The sequence below is a fragment of the Musa acuminata genome, chromosome BXJ3-6 (genome assembly GCF_036884655.1).
Source record: "Musa acuminata AAA Group cultivar baxijiao chromosome BXJ3-6, Cavendish_Baxijiao_AAA, whole genome shotgun sequence".
Classification (NCBI taxonomy): domain Eukaryota; kingdom Viridiplantae; phylum Streptophyta; class Magnoliopsida; order Zingiberales; family Musaceae; genus Musa; species Musa acuminata.
The window spans coordinates 259393-281950 of record NC_088354.1 but is presented as its reverse complement, the minus strand read 5'-3'; the positions used below and the strand labels follow the sequence as shown (position 1 = coordinate 281950).

The 22558-nt window shown below is 36.8% G+C and overlaps 2 protein-coding genes across 4 annotated transcripts; one reads left to right on the top strand and one right to left on the bottom strand.

Annotated features, from left to right (window-relative positions):
• Nucleotides 1–1113: 1113 nt before the first annotated feature.
• Nucleotides 1114–20665, bottom strand: LOC103971009 (proteasome activator subunit 4). 3 transcript variants are annotated; one of them, XM_018820716.2, is made up of 35 exons: nt 20252–20665; nt 19746–19876; nt 19527–19639; nt 18875–18997; nt 16689–16790; nt 16446–16611; nt 15131–15247; nt 14949–15016; nt 14743–14844; nt 14446–14662; nt 13296–13523; nt 13092–13219; nt 12889–13006; nt 12577–12795; nt 12353–12508; nt 12159–12235; nt 11839–12056; nt 11210–11426; nt 11047–11126; nt 10818–10935; nt 10551–10721; nt 9485–9653; nt 9348–9391; nt 9183–9225; nt 8948–9093; nt 7639–7733; nt 6600–7495; nt 5360–5647; nt 5168–5263; nt 4852–5030; nt 3865–3946; nt 2549–2673; nt 2375–2467; nt 1487–1640; nt 1114–1382 (listed from the first exon to the last, which is right to left on the bottom strand). In XM_018820716.2, exons 3-35 carry the CDS (start codon nt 19604–19606, stop codon nt 1341–1343), a joined length of 5157 nt encoding a protein of 1718 aa, XP_018676261.2. In that variant the 5' UTR covers nt 19607–19639; nt 19746–19876; nt 20252–20665; the 3' UTR covers nt 1114–1340. The 3 variants fall into 3 exon arrangements, with proteins under 3 accessions (XP_018676261.2, XP_009383202.2, XP_009383203.2); XM_009384927.3 differs by having other exon boundaries at nt 19774–19876; XM_009384928.3 differs by having other exon boundaries at nt 12353–12502; nt 19774–19876.
• Nucleotides 15356–16411, top strand: LOC135641660 (small ribosomal subunit protein eS30z/eS30y/eS30x-like). The gene has a single exon (XM_065157224.1). The coding sequence runs from the start codon at nt 15802–15804 to the stop codon at nt 15985–15987; it is 186 nt and encodes a 61-aa protein (XP_065013296.1). The 5' UTR covers nt 15356–15801; the 3' UTR covers nt 15988–16411.
• Nucleotides 20666–22558: the final 1893 nt, after the last annotated feature.

Here is a 22558-nt window from a genome sequence, read left to right as displayed (position 1 = left end):
AGTAAGACGTTGGAGGTCTTGAGGTTGGCACGCACGGTAGGTGGGTTGCTCTGGTGGAGGTAGAGGAGGTCGATAGCCACGTCCTCTGCTATCTTCAAGCATGATGTCCAATGCAACAACTACTCGACATCCGTGTCAATGCTAACGTAGATGCAAAAGGGGATGGGTCAAGGCGGGAATCCTCCTAATGGATCAACGATGAGGTGGCCACCATCTTTATTGTAGACGCCGTGACAACTTTCACCACCATATGCATCGACGTCAACACAATTGCCTCTTGACAACTGCGTTAGGGTTGATGCAAATGCAAAGCGACAATGAGATCAATAGCACGCTCCTCTTGGAGGTGAGTGGTGTTGCGATGAGAGCAGATTTTATCATCGTCAAATGCGATTAGACAACTGCATCAACATTGATGCCAACGATGTCATCATCCACCACCGCCGATGCCAACGACTCCATCATCCACCACTAAATGTTAAAATTATATTTTATCATTTATTTTTATATTTTCGTCGATAAAAGTGACATCATTAGAATAAATGAACCTAAATGTTTCACTTTAATAATCACAGGAATATCAATACAACTTTTTAAAATATGAGAACCGAGACAACTAACTAAGTGAATCAATTTATAGTTAGCCCACAAATTCTCACTCGACCATAATTAACCCACCTCACCTATCCATCTTTTATAGGAAAATAATCACAACATAAGTCCAACAATAACCACAACAATAATAAACAATAATCTTCCAACTATTTGAAATAAATTAAATATATATTTCATAACCATAGCCCTATAAAAATAATGAGATATTATTATTTAAAAATATTAAAATTTTGGGGTCCACATCATCGTAAATCCGACAATAACCACAACAACAATAAACGATAATATTCCAACTATTTGAACTAAATTAACATATATTTCATAATCATTCAAATAAATTAAAAATATTTAAATCATCTATTAACAATTTCTTATAGAATCTTTCCACCACCTACTTATCCACCACTTCTTCAAGCTAACAATATCAATAAAGCATTAACATCAATTTAACAATCATTGACATCTATTTACTAAAAGGACATATGAAAGCTTTTGATGTTACTGCCAACAATATATGATGTTATTAGCTTGAATAGAGTTTAAATATACTCATCTACCGGTTTTATAAATACCAATCAATTGAATTGATCACTAGCTACGCGGATATTTGTCTGTAAGACATCAAAAGAACAGAAACTCCGATCTTTAATGATATTACACACAATAAACATAAATATTTTCTTTCTTTTTCCAACCATTTGCAGCTTGATTCGCCCACTGACATGTTAGGCAAAGTATGAAGAAGATGATGATGTATCTGCAAGAACCTGCAAGCCATCATCCGCAAGTAATCAAATCAAGAAAAGAATTTGCAAGCGTGCAAATGAAAGGAGGGGTGCTAGAAAACAGATCTAGAGAGCTGGTGACTTACCTCCAGTTGTTCTTCGGTGAACGCATCCTTGTGGATGTTCCAAGTATCTGCATGCGTACGCCGAAACTCAGCAACGGCTTTGGTGACAGTGGATTTAATGGGTGAAGGTTCACCGATGAATTGAGCGAGCAGCGTTACATGATCAGGTAGCCAGCTGAGGGTAGAAAAATGGAGTTAGATATGTATGTTTAACCCAAAATCTATATTTAGCTTCACATTACTTCAAAAGGAGGAAAAACTCAGTAACATGAATTTTGTATGAAAAGAATAATACTAGTTACAATTTCATTCAGCCAAGAAAGCTAACTGATGTGACCTCTTGATCTCACCCAATGCAATTTCATTACAAGGACCATGAAAGACTGTTGAGCATTTGTAACATGAAGTCCCACAAAAGAAAAGAACAAATGAAGACAGTATGCAGTGAAGGATAGAAGAAGACACTGGGAAGGGAATTAAAGAGAAAAGACCTGAAGCAAGCAACTTGTTCAAACTTTAGGATTATTTAGCTGTCTAAGGATTACCCAGGATAGGCGTTAAAAAATTTAGAATATCATGTGCAACAATATAACCTCTATATGGTCATCATGGATGTAAATTCTTGCTTCTTAAGTTTCTTGTGCTATTAATTACATTGGCATAACTCAAAGTTTGGTTTGAGGAAGATGGAAAACATGAAATCATTTATGAACTTTTTTTCAACAATACTAGCTGGAGTAGTTCCCTAAAGAGTTAACTGCCTACTTTTAACAAATACCAAGCAGATCAAACCAAATAAAATTTGACCGCAAAGACTGGATATACGAAGAACTTGCTATTTTTAAGATTCTGATTTTTCCATCAATTCAGAAAGAGTCAACCATAAGGCTGTGGCAAGTAGAGAAATACCTGGGCATATCATATGGAACTGACAATACTGATGCAGTCAATGCGAGGACAGCACCATGTATAGAAGCTATAGATTGATTAGAACGAGAATTCCTGCAATATAACCATGAGCCATTTAAATCTGTGTTCAATAGCCAAAGGAGTATTCTTACACAAATGTGTGACAAGCTGGACCTTTGCTTTCGTTGCTTGAGCATCAAATTTGCTTCCGTGCAGGATCTATCACGAAAAGCCCTTGATAGATCTTCATCTCCGCCCTTCATTAAACCAGCAAGGACACCTGCCGCGTGCTCCCTAACCTGCTTGAATGGAAAAGGGATGAAGGTTAACTGAAGAATATATATATATATATATATATATATATATATATATATATATATATATATATATATATATATATATATATATATATATAGAGAGAGAGAGAGAGAGAGAGAGAGAGAGAGAGAGAGAGAGAGACTGGTTAACAAAAATATAAAAGAATTAAACTTTTCTTTAAATCTAGCCTGATGAACCCCATGATATTGCATTGTCAACATGGAAATTGGTTATGATCATGTAACCTTCAATTAAATTATTAGTCCTTTACACAAAATTTGTCATTGCCTGACACCATGTTGCATAGTATTTTGTTTTATTAAGAATATGCAGCATAATTCTTGTAAGATGATGTGCCCAAACAGAGCCCATCCATGAACAACTACAGAAGCTTTAGGTTAGTTATCCACTCATGATGAATTCTCTACTTTCTTCAGTCCTCTCAGATATCATGGGCACAAATCCCTAAAGCTTGACACCACCAGCTGAACTACTTGTAAACAGTGATGGATGAAACCAAGCACTACATGGATAGAAGTGATGCCACAAGGCAAGGTTGGCATATCCATATGATAAATAGATAAACCCTTAGCATCAGATTCATAATCCAAAATCCATCCAACCATAACAAGAAACAGAACCACAGTCTGTTCCTCCCTATGATTCATAAATTTATGCCACACAAAAAGGGGATAAGAACCTAAATCCTGGGTGAAAAAACCAATTTGAACACCTTTTAGCAAGACAAATTTTCTAGGGAGAAATTAGATAACACCGTGGATAACCTACAAAGATAAAGCCAACAAGAAGAACATGAGCAGCCAGGAATTCATCATTCTAACCAAAGAGACGAAGAGATCAACAACAGGAAAGTGCTGGTTCATAACTATGAATGAAAAAGAACAAAGATGCATGACAAACAAAGGGATGAATTAGGAGGAGACAGCATGATATGCTAATGAGTTCAGTGATTAAGATCTCTCGAAATATATTGGCTGGTCAGAGAAATGATTTAAAACCATAAGAACTCAAAGAGAACTTTGGTGCCTTTTGCTTTGTACTATATTTGTTATGTGATATCAAGTGTAGACAACATAATGATCAAATCACCTGACAGATTTTTTATTATTAAAAAAAAATTCAGTCAAATACCGAAACAGAGCTAGACTTGCCTCAACTTGGTTGTCCACGAGTAGCTTCTCAATGCACTTCCATATTTCTTGTTTCTCCACTCCTGAAAGGGTGAATGTGTGCCTGTCCAGAAGAGTTTAAAAAATGTCAGAACCTTCAAATTGATTTGATTTCATTTATATATCCTTCCCTCTATTCCTCATGATGATGTTTTGGAGGACCAAAACACGATTGAAATTATTGGTTCAATAAAAGTAAAACATACAATTAGCCAACTATCAAATAATCTTTGCTGCAAATGCTGGCAAGCCAACCATGCCTTTTTTACCAACAGCAACAAGTCGCAATGTCCCAACCATTCAGCGCGATAATTTTCTTAGGTCTCGTATCTTCTCACACTAGTGATCCTATCAATTAACATCATCTAGCCTCCTTTTAGACATGTTCATGCAATATTAAGTAGTTCTCCCTCGATTTTTTCTTCTATTGGAACTATAACTAATTCATGACACAAGTAAACATTTGTTATTCTATTAACTTTTTGTATGTGTAATGTCTAAATAACCCAACTACTCAAATTTCACAAATCATGCATCACCTTATAACTGCCTCATAAAACCACGCATTTCTAATTGTAACAATAACTTTCACCTTGGAAGATATATTTCTTTCTTAACTAAAATATGTATCTTGTTGTTTATTAATTGCAACCAACTGCCCCTGGTCCTGCAAACTTATGCATAAAAAACAACCAGCTGAGCAGTTACCTAGGACACCTAGGTACAACTCTGACAGAAGGAAGCTACACAACTTAGAGAACTAGAAAGGCAGAGAAGTTTAGCAAAGTGAGACTACATGTACTAAGTAGCAGAAGCATATCTGAAAAATAAAAGTCATAGAGCAATCTACAGTTGAAGACAGTATGAAATAGACCCAATAAAATAAATAAATATAACTACTGAAACCTACACATCAAATTGGATGTAGAATAAGGCAGTTAGGAACACCAAGACAAAGCAATATCAGACCTGTACATAAAGACACGAAGATAAGCAAGGCATGCAGATCTTGTTCGCCAGTTGGGATCATTTACTGAAGAAAGAATCACTGAAACGGCACTTTCCATGAAAGGCCGTGGTAATGCCCTCCATTTTAGTAATTCAAAAGCTGTCTTGGCCAGTGTTGACAAATCTTTGTTTGATGTTTCCTGCAAATATAAAATAGACTCAACATTATGTGTCAAGTGTGTTTGGTATCAGGAAGTAAAACATCACAAAACAGTAACTTGGATGTTACGGATCCTTTATGGCACCAGAATCTTGCCATTTAAAGCTTATTTCATACCTGTAATGAAATGACAGGATGGAGGAGCCTAACAATTATATCTAACAAATAAGAGGATCTTCCAGATCTCAAAGATGAGATAAGAAAATGGAACATCTGCAAAGACCACAAGAAAAATATGTTGGATTAATAAGACTGACCTTGACATATAGTGTCAATTTTAGAAAAAAAAAAAAAAAAGAATTTAGGTACCGTCTCCATCCTTCTGATATCTGCCTTCACTTCTTTGTTAACTGAGACATTTTCATGAGTTAACTCTCCAGTGATCTCCATGCTGTCAGAGTGATTTCTACTCAGAATATTCATTGCCAACTCAGAAACTCCCTCTGTTAGAAGCTTTGCCCAATCTTTCTTTTGCAGAAGTCCAACCATAAGACCCCCTTCTTCCTCAACCTTTTCTGGTGAAGAATGCACAGAAGCTGCACTGAGCCGCAAATTTGAACATAGCACAGAGAGAGTGACTCCTATAGCTTCCCGCACCTGCCTCACATTGATATATTAATAAAAGTTGTGCAATACTAATAACAGGCTAAAAGTCAATTAGTGTCTGGTGAAACTTGAAAGTTCAAGCACAAAAAATAATTAAGGCCTCATCATGTTAAAGTACTAAGTACACTAATAACAGATAAAATGTATTGTCATGCATTTACTGTGGCATGATTACTAAATAGCCATTTTCTTATTGGTAAACTTGTATTGCAAATACCATTCCCATGAGAAACCATATTGCTCATTGAAGTACTCTCTCAAAAATGCACTCCGTTGGAAGTGATTTAATCCATATTCTAAATTTATCTTAAAAATCATATCCAGCTAAGTCTCATTAACAACCCATCAACATGATAGGCCCAAGATCACAATAAGATGTTCGGATAACGACCAGGCACACAAATGAGCGCGCTATGGAGTGAACATCTAGTACTCTTCAAGTTACTGAGCCTAGATGATACTGGAGTGCTCATCCTTCCAAAAACCACTAGGAAAACATGAGGCTTTCCAGATTATGGAAGCTGTTACTGCAATGCTGAGATGACAGAGATAAAAAAAGTGTGAATAATTTAAACTTTGATTTTAAACTTTTCTAAGAGGAAAGAGGTTTAGTTAATAGTTACTTTTCGATTCATTAGAGGATAGTTTGTACCCGCCAAACCAAGGTACCCCGAAAGCACACAATAGTGTGTCCATGGGATGGTGTGCTTCCAACAAAATGTGACAGTGCCAAGTGTGTACCAAGACACAAAGCTTATACTGATCAGCAAGGAGCTCATGTGCGACTCTGTCGGTCGCCAACAAAATGCAAATGTTAGCAACATGACATCTAATGTTGCTAGAAAGAGAAAAAATAAATTGCCATACAATGCTGCTAAAATATTTTATTCAATCAAAGGTGCATACAAGTCTTTTAACTTGATTAAAGGTGCCAAAATCATACCTGGGCAGACGAATGGCTCATGTTATCCAATAACTCTTCCAGAAGTTGATGATGATAATGAACCTCAGCAATGGGCATCCTAGGTGGAGATATTTCAGCCAGTGCAACTGAGAGGAATGCATACCTCTTTGACACAATGTTAGTGGCCATTGTTTGAGGTAAGGGTACTATCAAGCAGTCTAATATTCGCTGTCTCAGAAGAGGGATTCTTGTGCCATACTTCCCTTTCCCTGTAACTGCATACCGAATACAAGCTGCCCAATCAGGTATTGTTTCTACAGATGATGCCACCATAATTTTCTGAAGTTGATTCATCATCCACTCATCCCAGGCCTCTGAAAGGACACCAACATCAGAATGAAGGATACCAGCCATCACTTCGGCAGCTACACACTGTTTCGATCTCTCTTTTGCACTAGAAAATTCATCCAAGGTGTTCTGAAGAGCCTTTAAAACTGGTGATCCACATTCCTGTATCAGCCGCTTAAAAATTCTTGCGAAGTTGGAATAGAAGGTATCACCTCCATAAAAGGATATCCAACTGGGAGTTCGTGGCCATGAAGCTAAGAAATCAAAATAGAAAAAGGTGATGGCTTTATCTGCCAGGCTCTGAAAGGATGATTCTCCTTGGTTTCCTCTGGTAACAGAAGTCTCATCAGCAATTATATGGACATGAGAAAGGCTATTAAGCGTTTCACTGAAAAATCCATCCTCCATTAGTATTTCATTCAAGATTCCTTCAGTAGAGAGGTTGTTATTTTCTTTTGGATACTCAGACTGTTGCTGCTCTTGACTTGAGATTTTGTGAGGTGTCCCTTGTAATAAAGTGTTTAAAGCAGAAATTGCGAGTATCCTTGACTGAGGAAGTTGACTTTTCAAATTTCTTAAAAAATGTCCTGTCATCAGATAAGATTTATTTTAAAGCAGAACATAGATCTAAGATATATCAGGCATACATTTGACTAACAAACGGATATATTTTAGGGGACCATATGCTACATATTCCCCAGTATCCAAACAAAACTTCCAATCAACTAACCTGCAGTTTGTCCCAAAATTTTGGAAGATAAATGTGAGTCACTTCTAGAAGACAAAGTTAACAAAAGAAGTACTCTGTTAGCCATCAAATTATACCTGAAAACAAAAATAATTGCATGCAAATTAGTAATAAAAATAAAATATAAAAGCAAACATTCATGTAAAATGGAAGATGACCAAAAAATATATGCAAGTTATTCAAATCAACCAGTCGGCACCTACTGGCATTTACCAGTCCAATGGCCAACCAGTAGACGGACCACACAATTTTTACCTATTTGGGACTGAAACCAAGCTTACCATCCAGTAAGTTCACTACATCGAACTTACCAGAGCTAACCCATCAGTGAATTAACAGGAATCAAGTTGTACCGGTAAGTCCCTTTTTTTATTATATTCTTGCCATGCAATACCAATACTAAGGTTTCTCTCTCTTTTCTGCTTTTTAGATCTTGAGAACCAAGGAATGTCATCTCGGGTATTGGATCTGTATAGGGCCCTGACCAGACCAGTACGTTCTGATTGAAAGCAGTGACTCAAAGAGGGAGATGAAGAAGGAAAAACAAGGAAGGAATAGATGATGGTGGAAGGAGGATTGAAAAGGAAGAGGAAGGAAGTAGTGGCAGCAGGGAGGAAGTGGAGGAAGGAGGAAGCGGAGAAGAAGAAGTGCCCGGTAGGTGACGACGGTGCACTGCAATGGTGCATGGTGGAGCATCTCACAATAGGTCCTGCGTGAGTGCGAGGAGACGTGATTAGGGTATAGAGGTGTTTTCTTTTTATGTGGCTGGACCAAACCATGCAAATTGAGGACAGGTTGCGTACCAATTCATGCCCACCTGTTTTGTATGGCCCGGTCGAAATGAATCGACTTTTCTTGCTGAGAACCATAATCAATTGTCCTCTCTCCTATCTGGCTCTCTCTTCTCTTCCTTCTCCACTCCACTAGATGAGCAGCAAGAACTACAAAAACTAATCCCATCATGCCACCACCTCCATCAACTCCCTCGTCTATTCCCCCAACTTCCACACTCTATTTTGTCAAGCCCTAAAGCATACATCTTTTAATCTTCTCCTTCCCTCATCTACTCTGCTAGTAGCAGCCTAGCCAGTATCAACACCTACCAACATGTATTATGTTGGGCAGTTCTATACCAGTCCGCTGAGCACCGGACAGAGATTTTAATCATTTATACCACATATGAGTACGAAAGACAAACATGGCATACAACATAAGTGTACAGAAACAATAACACACGCAACAACTGAGCACATTTAAACAGTCTCATGCAGTAAATATATTCTATCATTACCTCCAATGCAGGCTTGTATTGTCAAAGCCTAAGGAACTGATCTGTGAAATCAACTCAGTAAATTCTGGCCCCTCTGGGTTCGTACCTGAAGACTTGAAAAAGCTCCTTGATATTCCAGAGAAGTGGATGTTGTATTTAACAAACAGCTGCAAGAAGGCAAAAATGCAATACCATATTATGGGTTTAAAGGCAAAACAATATATGAGATTGCTGATCATTGACCAAAGAACTATACCTCAGTTATAGCTTTCTGAACTTTCAGTGATTCATGATGGGAACTTCATAAGAACATGTGGCAGAAATGAGATTGCAGATTTGGACAGCAGCAAATGTAATAGCAAACTGACAGGGTATGAAACAAAAAATAGAAGTTTCTTTGGAGATAGAAGTAGAAGATTACCTAGCTAGAAGACCAATGATAAATGCTGAGAATGAGACTGCATCCTACATATAGAATGGCACAGAAAAGGTGCATATGTTGTTACAACAATGTATTTAGGATAAAATTGAAATAACATATTATCCAGAATTGGCTACCATTGACAGATGTCGGAGGATCGTTTGTGTTGCAAGAACTGCACAAGAACCTAGTACTACATGTTCTGGTGCTTTTGGATCCTGCAAGTTTGAACTCATGGTGAGAACACACTTGGAAATCAATGATGGCCATCGCTTCAGCATCTTTGAAAGAGATCTTCCAGCAAGTCTAAAGGTTAGAAGGACAAAGAAAGCGTCAGTGACACTGCTCATTTGCATCAGTAGAACTGTCAGTCCAATAAGAAAGATACAAAGGACATATGCCAGTGATCACTTTTAGCAACTCTAGTGAATATAAAACGGAATATGAAAGGTTGACCAGGAAACAGCTGAGGTCATCAATGTTACAAAGTTGCCTTATCTTACCAAAGGGGTGGCAAGTTTAAAGGTGAACAAATTGAGGTCCCCAACTTGCTAAACAAGAGTAAGTTGTTATTAATGGAAGTCTGTCAATCTCAAACTGTCAAACTCACTGACACAAGCTCGAACAAACAAGAGCACCAAAACCATACCCTACTCCAACATAAAAGTACCCAGAACACTACTTCTTACCTATTCTTTCCAAATGTCCCTCTCCACAGGTTTCATTATTGTACATGAACAGATATTGACAGATACCAAAGTCAGTGGGGAGATCAACCAAATAAAGGAAACCCATGAACATTATTAGTTAACATTAAATTTTTAAATACTTCACCCAGATATGAAAAGTTATCCTGCAAAATGCTTACCATAAACATATTAAAGTAAACAGATTCACACAAAACATGTACTTTTCTATATTTTCTGGAGAAAAAATAATATCCAATAAGAAAAGGATCTGGAGAAAGAATAATATCCAATAAGAAAACGATTAGAAAAGTCAGGTTCACATAAAAGAGAAGAGAAACTATATGCTAGAAACTTACAAGCAAACTGTTTCATAGTCGTCCATAGAGGATAAGAAGATTGGATCAAATTATAGGAGCAAAGAAAGTTACGAGTAAACTGTTTCAAAGTTGTGCATAGAGGATAAGAAGATTGGATCAAATTACAACAGCAAAGAAACTATATGCTGAAAACTTACGAGCGAACTGTTTCATAGTTGTGCAAAGAGAGATCCAGAAGATCCTCCATTAGAAGAACCAAGTGCTCAGGTGGAGATATATTGCTATCTGTGCGAAACCTATGATATGATGATTGTGAGGATCTCCATGTGTTATGCATGTATGCCTTGTCAACAAGTGCCCATCTTGGCCTACAAAAAAATATAGTAGGCCAGTAGCAACTCAGCAATTTTTAGTTTGATATTCCATAACAATCAAAAGCACCAATACAGCTACAAAAGGCTCACCTTCTTTTTCCCTTAGCATGAGAAGAAATAATAAAATTACATGGAGGCTCAATTATCGCAGCAGACTCCAATTTCCAAGCCTGTATGTGACTCGACCATTCTTCATATTCCAAGCTTCCTATGTTAGTATGAAAAAGGGGGGGAAGGTTATAGACCACTGGTTTTAGAGGCCAACAGATCATTACTTCTAGAGAAATTACCAGATTGAATTTTAGCATAAAGCACATACCAAAATTCCCTAAAGCATCCATGACACGAATAATAAGTATAAGAAGTATGCTATCATCTGATCTTTCTTTCAGTAAATATCTGTCAATTTACGGTGGTAAATGAGATTCAGCTCGACAAAATAACCTTTGTAAGATATCAATATTTAATAATCAAAAACATACTTGCAAGCTACATGTATCTGCTGAGCAGCCCTCTCCCTCATTTCTGCACTACCAATACATGACCCAACAGCTCCCGCAATAACAGAATAATTAAAATCAGTGTCCTTAGTTCCTTTATTTTTGTAGGAAGGTCGCATATCAGGCAAGCATGACATTACCCCTTGTAGTGATGAGTATATGCGCAATAAAGTCACTTTCAAGTGTTCCTTCTCATCGCCTGTGCAAAATACTTCTCTTAATTAGTATCATAATATGCAATTAGTTGGTCTAAGAGATAAGTTTCAGATTTAGGTTCAATATATGAGAAAGTAAAACCTTAGATATTTTAGTAAAATCACAAAATATGAAACTATTGTAGCAGGCAGCATTAAAACAAAATTCTAACCCTCAAAAGCATAGGATATAATGAAAATCTCTGTTTGGAGACAGAATTTAGTTAGATATTGTAACGCAGGATCAAAGAATGGACCTTAAGTACTAAGGGCTTAAATTTCAGTACACAGATTATGGTATACAATGCAATGTTTAAATTAAGTTTGCATGTGTCTACCACCTATTGATATGTATAGATTGCTCTTTCAAATATACCTCTTCATTTAGTGGTTAAAAAAGATCATACATTATCTTACCTGCCTCAGTGTGCATTTCAGTCTGACAAATACTGAGAAGGACATCCAGAGCTGATTGGAAATGAACAACTAAGAGCTCACTTGCAAAAGAAAGTTCATTCTGAGTAGGAACATGCCATCGAGGAAACAAACTGGCTTTTTCATTCATTTCATTCTCATTAATTTTGCTGCAAAGCCATTCTTCCATTAAAGAAGAACCAGGCTCACTACAAAAAGACCTATACAGCCAGAAACAGTCAACAGTTAGAAAATGTCAATGCCAATAGTATAAATACATACTACACAAAGATGAAATTTGAAGCAGATAACTATCTGCCTACTTAAACTGGTCAATGGGGTAATAGAGAATGAGGCTTCCAAGAAGAGAGCGAAGCACATGATTGCCAGCTCCATTGACCTGTCATTTCATGACCAAACTAGTGTTACCCTTGCTCAAGAAAAGACACATAACTAACCTAAAGTTGAAACTACATGAAGTTAATTGATAATGATTATTAGGAAAAATTGTAAACACCTTCCAAGAAGGGGCCTGAAATGCAGATCCGATTGCTTCCTTTAGTTTATCCCTGAACTGCAACAGCTCTGATCCCCCATAACTTATGGCTATTGCAAGAACTTTCAGATGGTATTCTAATGCTGTTTCAAGAGCTGGTGAAAGTGCAGCCTGCATCTACACAAAATTCAAGACATAATATATGACACCACAAACATTTACATAGTTATATGGTGCAAACAAACCTTCGTAGAAACTGATGCATCAAAACGTCTTCCACCACCAAAACCTGAAATTGGGGTTCCTTCAAAAGAGGATAATATGGTCGTTAAGATTGGCTTAATAAGGTGGACTGCTGCCTCTTCTGGGTTTGACAAAACACAAGCACAACAAAGAAGGCCAACTTCGGTGGTAGCTCCAGGAAGAATATTTGAGTTGACAAACTTGGATATTTTTCTCAAAGACTGAAAATATTAAAGAAAGTACATATAAAATGAACAGAAGAAAACAGGCAAACTAGTCATATGAAAGTGGTTTCTGGACCAAAAATTAAAAACCTGATCAAACAAAGGTTTGGACAATTTCCCAAGCAAGATTTCGAGCATACAAAAATAGTATGGACTGTCCTCTACAAGAAACGTTCCTGATGAAATTGAAGCTTGAGGAACCTCATTTCTGCAGGAATCAGCTATGGATGAGTGAACCAACAGCAGATAACAACAAACACCAAGAATGCATAAAAACTAATATAACTCCTCACGTGATACTAGTTTGTTCCAAATGTTGAAGTAGAGAAAATAAGCGACAAAAGAACTCATCTAGCCATTCTGAAAAGTTGATGCTTTGCAGGAATGAAGACCCATCATCATTGTCGCCAACCACAGCTAACTAAAATTACATGAAACTTTATGAGTAAACAATTATTAATACATGAGCATGTACAGGAATAAACAAAAGTACCTACATTGGAAAATATGGAACCAATCAACTGCATAGTTGCCAAGGTCTTCGGAGGATCATTAGCATCCATACCAAGTAATGCATTGGAGAGAGAGATTATTATTAGATCCACCAAAGCATCAGAATTGTTGTGATCATCAGCTTGAGGAGCAGAAGTTGAGGCAAGAAAAATTGCACGACCAGCAAATGCCACTGATGTGACAGCAGATTTCAACTGGTGGGTGGCTGTCAACTACCCAGCAAAAAGGAAAGAACTTTTTATCCCAGTGAATTACCGACTTTTAGTGGAAGAGAACACACAAAATCTTAAGTCCTATTGTGTTTAAAACCAACAGAAATATCAGAGAAGACACGAGAATATGGTTAAAATATGGGTGACATGTCCCACAACCAGGGTTCTCTATTTAACCCAGACAGGTACGAAAGTGGGGTACTTAGCGGTCTGGGTGTTGACTGGTATGCAGACCGCTCCCATTTCGGACTGTCCAGTCATCTTTTGGCAAGGAGCATGGAATCACACCCTCGCACTGCCCTCCGACGCTGCTGCTTTTCATCACTGCCTACCTCCCAAGTAGGCTTCCTCCTCTTCTTCTCCGTCTCCTCTTCCTCATCCTCCTCTACTTCCTCTTCTTTCTTCTTCTTCCTTCTCCTCCACTGTTTCTTCTTCTTCCTTCATCTTCCTTCTCTTTCTCCACCATCTCATCTTCTTCCTTCCTCTTCCTCCTCCTTGCACCTCTTCCACCACCACCTCCTCTTCTTCCTTCCTTTTCCTTCCTCCTCTTTTTCTTCCTCCACTCCGCCTTCCTCTTCTCCTTTTTTATCTTTGAAACACCAGTGCTTACCAGTGTACCATGTGTCAATACACTGGTACTGACTAGTATGTACCAGTCTGACCAAAGACCAATATAGATCCGGTACGCAATACGACATTACTTGCCCACAACCACTTAGTCTTTCTTAATCTCTATGAACCAACAAAGAAGTTTGTCCTACATGTTCTTATTTTCCATAAAGGAATAAAGCAAGAACAACCAACTATCATAAATAGTATAATAAAATAAGTTGTATAAAAACTTATATTGACTGTGGCCCTACTCATATGCACAGATTAGATAATCCAACTAATAAAATGTTCTACATTATCAAATACTCACAGTCTCCAATGCCAGCTGAAACCTAGATGCAACAAATGGAAGGACCAAGGATGGTTCCACATATGACAGAACAGAAGTTGCAACAGCAACTGTTTCGGCAAGAGATTCATTTTTGCTGTACTGACCACGATCTATTAATTTCAACAGCACTTTAACAAATAAGGCCCTTTCTGTCTTTCCCAAGAAGATATCAGCTTCTTTGTTTTGGTCCGGGTTGCTGCACAGAAATAATTTGAGAAAAATATTTCAGCAAAGCAATAGGGATTGGAATTTGCATCATCTTAATGGACATCTTACAGCTGCTCATGCTGAAGTCGCTTCTGGAAGTTAATTACTAAGTACCGAAGAAAACGTTCCAGAGAGTAAGTCCAGCGACCACCATTTGAGGGATGATAATATCTAGAAAACCAAATGTTTCATCAGCAACAGAATGCTAAATGGTAATTACATGATAAGGAATGCAACTAAACCACAGAGTGAGATAAGAGGTCAGAAAATAATACTGTTCCAGTAGATTTGCCAGACTCTCAAAGTACTCTTGCGCTGAGCTACCTGGCTTCAAGAGATAAACCTGCAACAATAATACCATAGGATTTAAATCAACATAATATAAAAAGACTCCTGAAAAGCATAACAATATGCCCAGAATGCTCTTGATATATAAAAACAGAACAAAATTGCTTACGATTGACTTTGCAATAGCCTTAGCAGGAGTGCCACTCTTACTGGAAAACAAGAACTTCATATTTCTAGGAACTTCCAGGGCGAAAGGATATGATCCACTTCCACTTGATACAGGAACCTAAATAAACCATGTATATAACAGACCACAACTATCATTTCAGAATTTATAACCATTAAGTAACAAATGTTTTTTGGTCAGCATATAAATAGATAAATCAGCATATGCTTTAGATTACTTATATGAAAAAGAATATTTATTACAAATTAGTGAAAAGCATATGAAACTCCAACAGCACCATAAAATTAAAAAAAAAGGGAATCAAAAGAAAAAAACAGATTGCAAATAAAAAAAATAATGAGGAATGAAGGCTTATCATAAGTTTCATATAATCACAAAACATTACTCTTTATGACTAACATCTGAAATGCATAAACTAAAATATATAATTATCGAGGGAATATTCAAGATGTAACTAATATGAAGACTACATAACTAATTATAACTCAGATAAAGATGCCATAAACACCAGACACAGATAGATGTAGCTTCTAGATAATAAGAATATATCTCAATTTATCCTAAGTGCTAATAATAAAAAAAGGCTGTCATTGTGGCCGCTCCTCCCTCCATGCCTCGCTGCGAGCCCAAGAAGGAGCTGAATCACATCTGCCATGGGGAAGGTGCACAGATCTCTCGCTCATGCTCGGAAGGTGATGGAACAGACCCCCAAAGTGGCAGAGCAGGACAAGAAGAAGAAGCCAAGGAGCAGGGCCCACAAGCAGATGCAGTATAACCGCCGGTTCATCACCGCAGTTGTTGGATTCAGGAAGAAGAGAGGACCCAACTCTTCCAAGTAGGGAGATGAGGGTTTCAGGAGTGAAGCACTTGGAGCACTTCTTGATGATGTCGTATTAAGCATGTAGGGTTTAGCTTTCAGTATCCCGTACTACTTATTTATGCATGGTGATGATCAACGAATTCAACTACTTTGGATTGGAGTTGCTTTCTTGATGCTGTTGCACCAATGATGTAGGGTTTAGCTTTCAGTATGTTGGACTAATATATGCATGGTGATGATCTATTAAATGTCTTTGATGATATGCAAAAATAATAATAATTAAAAAAGGCAACAAATTTGTCATCTCATTTATACTTAAAACAAAAGGTTAATACAGGAGACAAAGCTAAACCACTACATTGCTCTTTTTATCTCAGAAACTTTCTTTTAGATAAAAGATTAAAAAAAAGGACATTATAAACTTTTTGATCAGTTTAACATAAACTATTGCATTTTACTCAGAAGAGTATCATATACCTCAAACATGTTCAAGTATCGAGAAAAGAGTGCAGGCAAGAACTGTTCCCAGTCAATAGCCTTGCAACTCTTTATACAACGTGCAAGAAAAGAAGTCCACTGAATATCCCAAAATTGGCAATTCGGTAGTGTCTCCCAAAGATCAAGGCACTCCTTGATCCAACAACTGCAAGATCATCAAATGGTATGAACACGTAAAAGAGAAGAAGTTTCAGTTTTGGTAATACCCATCTTCCATTATACCTTGTAAAGTAATTCTGATTCTCGGAGTTAACAGGAAGAAAGAGTTGCACAAATCCTGAACCCTCAAAGGCTGAGTTATGCCATGGGTTTTCCATTAAAGCCCTGCATAATAATTAACTAAGTCAGTCTGCAATATGAGAAAAGTGGAATGACAATATCCATTTATTTAGGATATTCTAATAGAAATAGCATTAGTGAAACTAATTATTTGTCTCTCTTTGCCTCTCAAAATGCCAAGTTTAACAAATATGTCGAGACACTCCAGTTAATTCATATTTGTTTAAACTAGGAAGCTTGATTTCACCCAGTATGTTTAGTACAGAATGGTATTTATTAATTCGAGTGTGAACCGGGATATAGACTACCCCTTTTGGGTTGGTCATGTTTATTTGCTTTTTTCTCCGCTTAAGAGGCAGCTGCTCGTTTGTTTTTTCCTATTAAAAGCAGCAGCATGGCTCTTAAGGCTCGTGAGTGGCCCCATCCCCACAGCCACCTACAGTGTCCTCTCCCTTCGCGTTCCGTCACCTAACCGCCACCATCCAACTACGGCCTACCTCCATCGGCTTGCCTAATTTCTGGCACTTCCCCACCACCTCATCCTCATCTTCTCCTCCACCGGCTCCTCCTTAGATTGGCACAGACCCGGTACCCAAAACTGCAATCCTTGATTTATACGCTTTTCCAAACTTCAACTATAACATCTACAAGAAGCACTAATGTCTTCTACATACAAAATCATGGTCCAAAAATTGCTTAAAACTACATAATCTTCCATTTCAAACTCATGATGGTAAGATTGGGTACAAAATTTGGAAAAAAGGGCTCAGTATAAAATCATGACAAGAGAAGGAAAAATGTAACCTCAAAAGAATCAACTCTACTGAATTATAAGAAGCAATACCAGTACATTTTCATTGTGATTGAAATATAATTGACTAAATCAAAAGAATTATTTGCCATGAACCTTCACTCAGTCCTCTAATTTAGACTTCAGATGTCATAACACGATCACAAGAATAACATTTCACTTGGGATCATAAATTCAAATCTTACACGGCTTGGAAGTTTTTTGCTGAAAATTTGCATTGGGATCTCCAGATTACAATAACAGACATATAGAATAATAAAAAAAGAAAAGAAAATTTGCCAAGAAAGAATAGTTAACAATATGTAATGCAAAATTATGATTTCTGTGCTTAAAGGAGTGGACAAAAAACCCAACTGTATATAATTTGGACAAACTGAGAAAATTTTACTTATTATGAAATGAAAGCATAACAAGGAAAACAGAACAATTTTGAATATAAAAACTCGGTTAGAAAAATATATTAGTAAGTACAGTTCCAACATGTAGTGGTAGATCTAAGGTATCGTCAATCTTAATGTTCTCTCGTGCAGAATGAGTTGTTTATTGGCGTGACTGGAAAAAGAAAAAGAAAAGTCTTAACAATCAGTAGGATATAAATTTGAAGGGCTAGTCAAGACCACAAAAGGATGGTGCTCCCACAATCAGTTTGAACAAGGCATGCTTCTGAAACATCAAATAACCGTTTAGAGGAATCACATAATTGAAGTGAATACTCTTGAAAACATCAACTGGCAAATCTAGATGCTAATATGGCAGCTATTTGTGATCAGTCAAGACTCAACACATGGAACCCATCCAACCAGGAAATGCTAATGTGCTAAACGGGTATGCCATGTCAGCATGATATCTAAAAAGAATATTTTCTTCGTTAATACACTTACTAACTCCATAACAGATGGTGGTTACAGAATGAACACTATAAAAGATGACCTCTACATGTGGCGGTTGCAATACTCATTCAGGTAGGGATCCAACACCCAAACCATCTTGAACCCGGAAGGACTCGCCTCCAAGCAAGTCATCTAACAGCTCAGACTTCCTGGACAAATTCCCAACTCGAAACGCGACAAGATTCAAAAAATAGACCAGCTAGAGTCAACTTTGATATCTCCAGTTGATGACTAATCTATTACACTGGTTAACCAACCTTTTGTTTGCTTCTTCACTATCTACCAACAGTACCATAAATGACCTAAATTATCTGAATATACTATGGTAATGCCAACTTTAAAGCATCAATTGACTTTCATAATTTCCTAACTGTCAGGATGTGTATGAAATGAATTTCATGTTGGAAGTTGATGAAAGAAGTAGCTACCTGAATTCCAACCAAATTTCAGCAGCAGCACCTGCAGGAAAGAACTTCCGACAGGATCGAGTAAGCGATGTCACGGTCTCAAAATGTCGTTGTCTCAACCTCCATCCTTCAGGGCCAGTATTTCTGCTCAGCACAACAATTGAAAAAAAAAAAAATCCAACCTTCAAAGTTTCTCATGCAAACAATCAATATATGGTCTAGACAGTAAATACTGCGCAGCTGAAAAACTTTCAAAGGATGAATATGCATTAGCATGAGTCTGTCATACAAAGCTAAAGAATTTTAAGCTCATTGTCAGTTGAATTAATTTGCCACTGACAAAAACAAGAGAAACTTATATTCTCATTGAGCATTACAAAGTTGAAAATGGTTGCAAAACAGCTGTGTGACCGTGTAAAGCTACAAGCATGAATGAATCTAAAAAGGTTTTCACATGTATAAACTGTGCTATAGGCTAGTAATTTGTTATACTCTTCCTTTTGAATAAGATCTTCGATTCAAATTCATATGGAAGTATTGCTGCCAGGAAATAATTCATATAGGTGGTAGATCACACCTGGTACCGCCAATAATTTAAAGAAGATATTCTTGAACTGCCCAACATCAAATTTATCAGTATAAACCATTGTTGTTGAAACTGCCAACAAAATACCTTTTAAAATGTGTCCGTGTCAGACAGTCATAGAAGGGTCTCCATTCAATAGTTAATCCTAGCTTCTTCCCATGTTTCATCAAAAGCTTGACTAACACGCTTCCCCATCTAACCTACTCAAGAGAAGCAAAGAAGAAAAAAAAAATCAAGATCATGAAACAGTAACAATCACCACTGAAACTGAAGATACAAAACCATGGTTCACATACAAAGTCATACATTTCAATAGCATCATCAGCATCATCACCTGGACATGTAGTTTGTTCTGTGAGGAGTGAAACAAATCCAAACCAAACTCCACAAGCTCCCTCACGTCTGCCGGAGACACTTCACTCTTTGCTTTCACAAAACTAAGACAGTGAACCATGCCATCAAAGTTAACGACAATTCCGAGTTATAAGAACGTAGATAACAAGAAGAAACAGAGCAACGCAACACAGCAGACCCAAACGAAACAATCATGTGGAGACAATCAACAAAACTCACCATTTTTCACCCCACCAAAACTCCTAGAAGACACTACCAGAAACAAAAAGGCTTAAAGGAGAAGTGGGGAGACAATGAAATCTTTCAGTACCACAAGAACCAAGACAACTCAAAAAAATCGATTCATCAAACTCCATGTCGAAGTTGCAAGTCGATCGAGCCATGCAAAGGACCAAACCCCTAACAATTCAAGCCCCAGGAGACTTGTAATAGTGGAAGAGAGGTAGAGAAGGTCTCACATGTTGATAACGGAGATCCATTTGAGGGTGGAGTAGACGGAGTCGGGATCATCCCGCCGCCACAAGTCCTTCACCGATCTAACCACGGCCGCGAAGGACTCCTCCTCCCGCCTCGTCTCTTCCGCCACCACCGGCGGCAGCCACGCGTTGTAGAGATGCATCGCCTCTCTCCCTCTCTCTCTCTCACCGGGGTCGGGGTTTCTGGGGATTAGGGGATTGGGGAGAGTCGTGGCCTCGTGGGGGTATTTATACCCGCTCCCGGGGACGACGAAGGCTTTCTTCTTCCCCAAGACGCACGGGCGACGACTTGCAGCGCGAGATCTGGTGCTCCGCGGGGTGGATTTAACTCCGCAGTCGAGTCGGTCGCCACGCTTCCCCTGCCCCTCCCTCCCCCCTTTATCGGTCACCTCTAAATGCTTGGTGGGAGAAGCCAAAACGTTTTCCGTCCCAGCAACAGATAAATAAGAAAACAGCTACCCGATGCGCTGTTTCTGTTTTTTCAATTTCTTTTTGTTTTGTTTTCTTGTTTCCTCCTCGGTTTATTTGTAGTGGAATTGCTATTAGTGGTATCAATAAGAGGTGTAGTGGTGGTTGTAGCTTTCATTAGCTAAGAGGAGGAGATGCTGTGGAGGCTTTTTCTATGCCTGACAATGGCTTCTTCCTCCTCCTTTTTGCTCTCTAAAAGCAGAGAGATCAAATGGAAAGATAATTATATCCGATGGCTATGAAATCCACCGACTCTCACTTTTTGCCACTTTCTCATGTATTAATATGGTTTACGATTTTAAAATATTTATTTTCATTTAATATGTGCTATAGTAATTTTTGTGACATATTTGTTCGTAAACTTGAATCAAACCTTAAAACCAACTGAGATTATATTATTATCTTCTATAGGGCATCAACTAAGGTTGGTATTCACTTCCATCCTAAAAATTACTTTATATCTTTCTAAGTGTTTTATTTTCATGTACACATTGTGATACTTATTTTGTAACATATTTAATCTCAAAATTTTCTCGAATGATATAGTCTTTTAAAACTTTTTAAAATTTAACGTTATCTCGAAACTCTTAACTAATGTAAAATATTACTTGAGTTACATAATATATATCAAATAAATATTAAAAATAAATAACTTGTATACCATTCAGATATCATACTTGACTAATAAAAAGATCATAGTGAGAATACTCATCATCTTCCACAAAAGAACATTGGCTTTTTTTTATATTTCATGAATATTTGAAAAACTAAAATGGGTAAAATCACATTGGCTTTTTTTTTTTTTTAGTAAAATATCATGCACACATATAATGTTTTTTAGCATTTGACCTTCTACATACATATATGTAAAACACTTAATAAAAAATAGGCTATCAGAAAATATTTCCTAATATACGATGTATTATTTTTGACCAAAATCCAAAAAAGTGCATTGTATAGCAAGACTTTAAAAAATATCTTGAAATTTATAATATACATTTCAATTTGATCCAAATAGACATATGTCAGTATTTTTTTATTTTAAAGGCTTTTTTTTATATTTATCATAAATTTTTAACTCCTACACATTGTGTCATTTTCTATTTTATATTTTTTTAATTTTTACAAAAATATCATGCACTCATATAAGTTTTTTGACATTTGACCTTCTAATCAGGTCCTAAATACTTGGTAAAAATTTGACCACAAAAATATTTTACTAATATATGATACATTATTTGTGGTCAAAGTCCAAAAATAGTGTCTTGCATAGTAGGACTTAACAAAATATCCTAAAAGTTTTAGGATATTTTTTAATGAGAATCGAGTGGACATATATTAGTGTCTTTCTATTTAAAAAATTTTATATTTTTTTAATTTATGCATAATATGCCATTTTCTATTTTTCTCTAATTTTTATAAATTTTTAACAAAATATCATGCACTCATGCAATATTTTTCTTTGGCATTTGAGCTTCTAATTAGATCCAAATGTCTGGTAAAAATTTAGCCTTTAGAAAATATTTTTTATATGCAGTATATTATTTGTGGTCAAAATCTAAAAAACAATGGATAGTAGAACTTATCAAAATATCATAAAATTTTAGAGATATCTTTTAAATTTGATCTAGATGGATGTAGGTTAGTAATTTTCTATTTTAGAGATTTCCTAATATACGATGTATTATTTTTTTTACATTTTTAGATTCTACAAAGTGTCATTTTCTAATTTTCTAAAATTTTTCAAATATTTATAAAAATATCATGCACTCATTCAATGATCTTTAACATTTGAGCTTCTAATAAGTTACAATTACTCGG

What these genes read in the sequence shown, in the direction of transcription:
- LOC135641660 (XM_065157224.1), top strand. Translation starts at nt 15,802, where the DNA reads ATGGGGAAGGTGCACAGATCTCTCGCTCATGCTCGGAAGGTGATGGAA.
- LOC103971009 (XM_009384927.3), bottom strand. Translation starts at nt 20,412, where the DNA reads ATGCATCTCTACAACGCGTGGCTGCCGCCGGTGGTGGCGGAAGAGACG. An exon ending in CTGGCAAATCTACTGGAACA is followed by an intron (nt 14,845 to 14,948) that starts GTATTATTTTCT and finishes TTGGTTTTCTAG; the next exon opens with ATATTATCATCCCTCAAATG. An exon ending in TGAAATGCACACTGAGGCAG is followed by an intron (nt 11,427 to 11,838) that starts GTAAGATAATGT and finishes TATTTTGCACAG; the next exon opens with GCGATGAGAAGGAACACTTG.